Source organism: Morone saxatilis, unplaced genomic scaffold (genome assembly GCF_004916995.1).
Source record: "Morone saxatilis isolate NCDOM2014 unplaced genomic scaffold, NCSU_SB_2.0 Contig23, whole genome shotgun sequence".
Lineage (NCBI taxonomy): Eukaryota > Metazoa > Chordata > Actinopteri > Moronidae > Morone > Morone saxatilis.
In genome coordinates, this window is record NW_023339796.1 from 12,308,717 (window position 1) to 12,313,674 (window position 4,958).

General features: G+C 40.3%; 1 protein-coding gene across 1 annotated transcript in view; it reads right to left on the minus strand.

The window, feature by feature from the left end:
- The window catches only part of ppp1r7 (protein phosphatase 1, regulatory (inhibitor) subunit 7), a gene marked incomplete in the record, with an annotated part of 6,420 nt that extends 1,530 nt beyond the window's left edge, over nucleotides 1–4,890 (minus strand). Inside the window, 10 exon segments of the mRNA XM_035670781.1 lie at nucleotides 1–764; nucleotides 1,785–1,871; nucleotides 2,001–2,105; nucleotides 2,215–2,331; nucleotides 2,471–2,633; nucleotides 2,845–2,975; nucleotides 3,237–3,302; nucleotides 3,614–3,669; nucleotides 3,879–3,974; nucleotides 4,768–4,890. Coding sequence (XP_035526674.1) covers nucleotides 588–764; nucleotides 1,785–1,871; nucleotides 2,001–2,105; nucleotides 2,215–2,331; nucleotides 2,471–2,633; nucleotides 2,845–2,975; nucleotides 3,237–3,302; nucleotides 3,614–3,669; nucleotides 3,879–3,974; nucleotides 4,768–4,807 — 1,038 coding nt within the window.
- Between the last annotated feature and the right edge of the window lie 68 nt (nucleotides 4,891–4,958).

Genomic DNA, 4,958 nt, shown 5'->3' on the forward strand with positions numbered 1-4,958 from the left:
TTTTATTATTGACTTTCCCTTTAGAGTTTATATTTAATTGTTCTTCACCCACGGTGTACCTTGTGAGAAGTCTCAACCTGCCCAACCAAAAAGAATAAACTCACAACAATCCCCCCGCAAATAGTAACAATTGCCAGCCTTTCCTCACACGTGATAGCAGTGCAACTTCAACAACGTGATAAATAATCATTTTCCTGATGGGAACTGTGTGACGGAGGAAAGAAGAGGTCTCCATACTGTGTCCCACATGCAAAACAGTGAAAGAAAAACCAAGTGCAGAGGAGAAGTGAAGAAATGGGCCTAGGGTACTTTCAGGAAAAATCATATTCACAGTTCATATCCAGCTTAATAAATAAATAAGCTTCCATACAATAGCATTAATCAAGGTGTGAATGAGTGCATACATGCATTCATGTATGTCGAGTGAGCCATGGGTGAGTTTAATGTTGGAATGTATATCTGTGTACGGAGTGACTATATGATTCAGTGAGGCCAGTGTGTTTCCAAAGGGAGTTTGTTTTGAGGGTAGGGCAGGCAGGGTGGTGCGGACGAACACTGAAGTTGGCAGGTGAACTGTACACTGCAGTTTAGAAGCGGATGAAGGTAGCGTCGATCTGGCGTACACTGGGCAGCGCCAGCATGATCTTTCGCCGGTACTGTGGATCCTTCTGTAGAGGGTTTCTTTCAAGATAGACCGTCTCCAGAGACTTGGCATTCTTCAACTCATCAAGATCTGACCAGTTATCTATCTGATTATCGTTCATCTGGAGAGAGATTGAAAAACAACACAGCCAATAAGAGGACATCACAACCTTGCAACATAGGATGTGGAGATCATTAAACAATAACTAAGTTTACTTCGTCAATAAGAATAATTAATAAGACTTTAAATTAATAAAGTAAAATTTAATAATTGATAATGTAACAAAATGAGTTGAATTAATAAGCAGATGAATAAAACAAAGCTTATCCAAAATAATAAGTTAGAACTTTTTGTCCCCCTACACACACTATAATGTAGACGTAAGAACCGAGCGGCGAGCTCCACGAACAGCCAACGCAGAAGTAACTAAAACTGCACTTCCTTGAACGGCCACTTGAGGCTGGCTCCAGAAGTGAGTCAATCTCCATAAGGCCCCGTATTACAATGCTCAACTTTACAGCAGAATTGGACATGTTTACAGCCTGGTACAAAGGAGGGTTTTGTTCTCTAAAGGCAAATTTCCCCATTCATGACAAGAGGTGATTTTTCTTTTTTATATAACTCCCCTGTTTAAATTATATTCATTATATTATTATTTAAATCAATAATCAAGGGCATGGCCTATGTGTGACATCACGAAGCATTTTGGTTGAATTTGTGGTCGAATTTAAAAGTCAACATAACAATGCAGTTCTTAAACAGGCATATTTGATTTCCTTTGGGTTTGTCATTTTCATTCAATTTCTCATTATGATATGTGCCTCTGGTGTCTTTGCTGATGCACTGTGGGAAGAAGTAAAGTCTCTCAAGGACTGTCACCTCAAGTTGCATTTTACATGTCATAGCACAGGTGTGATTGATAAAATAATGATGGCTGCACTCTATTTAGGTGAGCCAGTTCCAGCTTATTGTACATGCTGGCTGTTACTGAGAATGGAACAGAGATGTTGTTATTGTTATTAGTTACACCTGTGCTTTCCTGTTATGTCAAGTCACGATATCTTGTGTAAAAGGTGTATTCGTCAGGCTCTAGGTACTCTGTAATAATGTTGCATAATAAAACATCACAAATGATCCGTACCCAGAACTCCTGCAGTTCTGTCAGATGGCTGATGTTTTCGATTTTCTTTACTCGATTGGCTGCAATGTCCAGGGTTGTGAGCTTTTTCTGTGAGTGAAAACAAACAGTGTTTAAATGTACAGAACAAATTTTGTGGTACATGTTTGCACAGTAAGCAAAGAACATGATGGGCATTCAGTCCTTTCAGAAACAGGCTGTAGAATTTATAAAACTCACATTGTTTTCCAAGCCCTCAATGACCTCAATGCCATTGTGGCTCAGATAGAGCTCTCTCAGACTGACAAGGTTCTGTAGACCCTCAATTTTAGTAATCCGGTTACTCTGTAAATAAACATACATAAAATTATTATTACATTTTTCTATATACATACTTCAATGTTATTCTTCTAACCACTCAGACGGGTGTCAAAGGCAATTTGTGTGAGAATACCTGAATGCTTAAAACAGTAAGGTTGTGTAAACCCTCCAGATTCTGAAGCTTAGTTATTTTATTGGTGCCAAGAAACAAACTTTGCAAAGACGAAAGTGTATCCAGGTTCTCTATGACCTGAGAACAAAACAAAATGAAAGAGAAACAAATAAGCACAGCATTAATATTTCACACTCTCATTTTGACAAAGCATTTTTTTATATTTGTAGTATTGATTTGCCATTTCTCACTGCCCAAGAGACCCTTCATGTCATACCCGGATTCGATTAGAGCCCAGCTCCAGCATCTCCAGGCCTGTGAAGTGTTCCAGGTTGGAAATGCTGCTAATTTTGTTGTGAAGCAGGAAAAGTTTCTTCAACTGAGTCAACTGCTCCAAACCCTCCACCTTCCTCAGCATGTTGAAGGACATGTCCAGCTGCCTGTGGATCAGTCAAATATGCTCATTAGAATTAATTATATTTGAGATGTATTTTTCTATAATGTCAGCTACATAAATAGTATAATCACATTATATTAGCGTGTAGAAATCGGATTTGCCAAAAAATAACTTGACTTTTGCCCTCTTTGCAAGGAATCACTATAATATATGGTCACAATAGAGACAAAGCCTACTGTTTTCTTCAGACTTACTCCAGCTCTGTGAGTTGGTGCAGGTTCTCCAGTTTACGGATCTGATTGTCATAGAGATCTAGTTCTCGCAGTGAGGTCAAACTGTCAAGGTTTTCTATCTTTTTAATGAGATTCTGTCGTAAGGAGAGTGTCTGCAAAGAAATAGATATGGAAAAAGCAATTAAAAGATACAATCAATAGTGGTATTTTATTATTGAATTATTAATATATAATTATTATTAAATCCTTCTTTTTTTGCTAGGTGTAAAAAAAAAGAAGACACATTCTGTTTAGTTTGCCTGGTAATGAAAAAAAATAAAAAACAAAGGAATAACACCAGAATGTAACCCGCTGCCACCATTTACCACTTCATCACCTCACAACTGGTGGCACTAAATCCTGCTGTCACTTACTTTAGCCTTCTGTAGCACCTCCAATCCTTCAATCTTCCCAATGCGACAATGAACAAGATCAACATCCTAGAAAGAAAACAGACAGCTTAGGATGACATACTGTCTGTAAGTAATGTGAGTAGTTGTTAAGGTTTATTGTGTCATGTACACACAGACGTGCCCAGCCCACACATGGACTTAACAGAGATTATACAGTTGCAGAGGTGAAACATTTATCCGAAAGGAAATTAAATAACTTCCACTACTTCCACTCCCCAAAACACAACTTAAGTCTTTTAAAAAGTAACTGAACTAAACTACTAAAAAGCACTACAACATAAACTTTGTGACATGAGCTGCAGACAAACAGCTGTAGAGTTTTTAGACCATCTTCTAACCTCTTCCTCTGGGTCCAAGGTTATGGTGTCCATGTCAACAGGAGACTCTTCTTTACCTTTAATGAGAGTGAGAGTACATCAGATAAACTAATACAGCCACTGCATCAAGGTAGGGTATTAATAAACACGATATAGACACAAAAAGCTTAGTTAGCTGTCATTTAGGTACACCAAGTGTCACACTTGTGATTATTCCTGTTGAAATTATATCACAGCTGACAGCCTGAACTGTATCCCTGGCTGTGCCGGAGGTGGGATGATTTACTTGTTGTAGTGGGCTGATTGGGGTCCACATCGCCATTGATACTCCTCCTCCTGGTCTCATCATCACCAGACTCCTCAGACTCTCCCCTCCGGTCCACTACAGTCAGCAGATAAAGACAAGCTTAATTTCACCATCACAGAGTCAGAGCTGTTGTCTGATTATGCATCAGTGACACACTTAGCAGACAGCACATGTAATATGATGCAACGACTAGGCCCAGCTCCACCTCGCCCACTGGGGAGTCAGGGGGATGTCATGTGGAGCATCCAGCCTCTGTGTGGGTTTACTAAACCATGGATGTTAACTACACCGTGTGTCTGCTCCCTGCTACGTGTGGCAATTGCGAAAACATGCGTGCAAAATCGTGACGACACCTACCACCTAATTAAATCGGCTAGTTTTAAGTGCTGTTGATGTAACCCTGCTTGTATGAGCAATCTAACCAGGTTGGAGACAACTCGCATGCTAAGGTTAGCTCTCTTGCATTAACACTCAGGCTAAACACTAACCGTGCTAACTAGCAGGGTAGCTCTAATTGCGTCCCGTTTACGAGATAAAATGGGAGACACGTTAACGGATAGGGGCGGACGAGCAAGGTTGGACATGAAATCCAGCTTCAGGCCATTGGACGAGACAAGGCGGCTATATAAAGTGATATTAGATGTGTATTAGCAGGACAGCATGAGTTGACGTTAACTGAACAGCGTCAGCTAGCGAGGGTTGTTGTTAGCCTGTTAGCTAGCAAGCTAAGGATGATGGTCTGGTTAGTAACAAGAAAAACAAATCGCCGGATGTGCTCATATAAAAGTAGACATGTTTCTCTATATAGATACCGGTTGACTTAGCCTATACAATGTAGTCTCGGCTGCGTCTTTAGATATTTACTCACCTTCCATTTCTTGAAGCTCTCCAACAGACCGAGAAGCCATGTTTCCTGTAAACAGTCCTGACAACCGCTCAGCCAATCAGGAGGAGGCTCATACTGCGGCCCGACACTAGAGGGCGCTGCTGCCACACCGTAAACACTGCTGAGGACCACTTCTGTTTTACCTTATATGTGTATACTGACAGTGGTGTTTA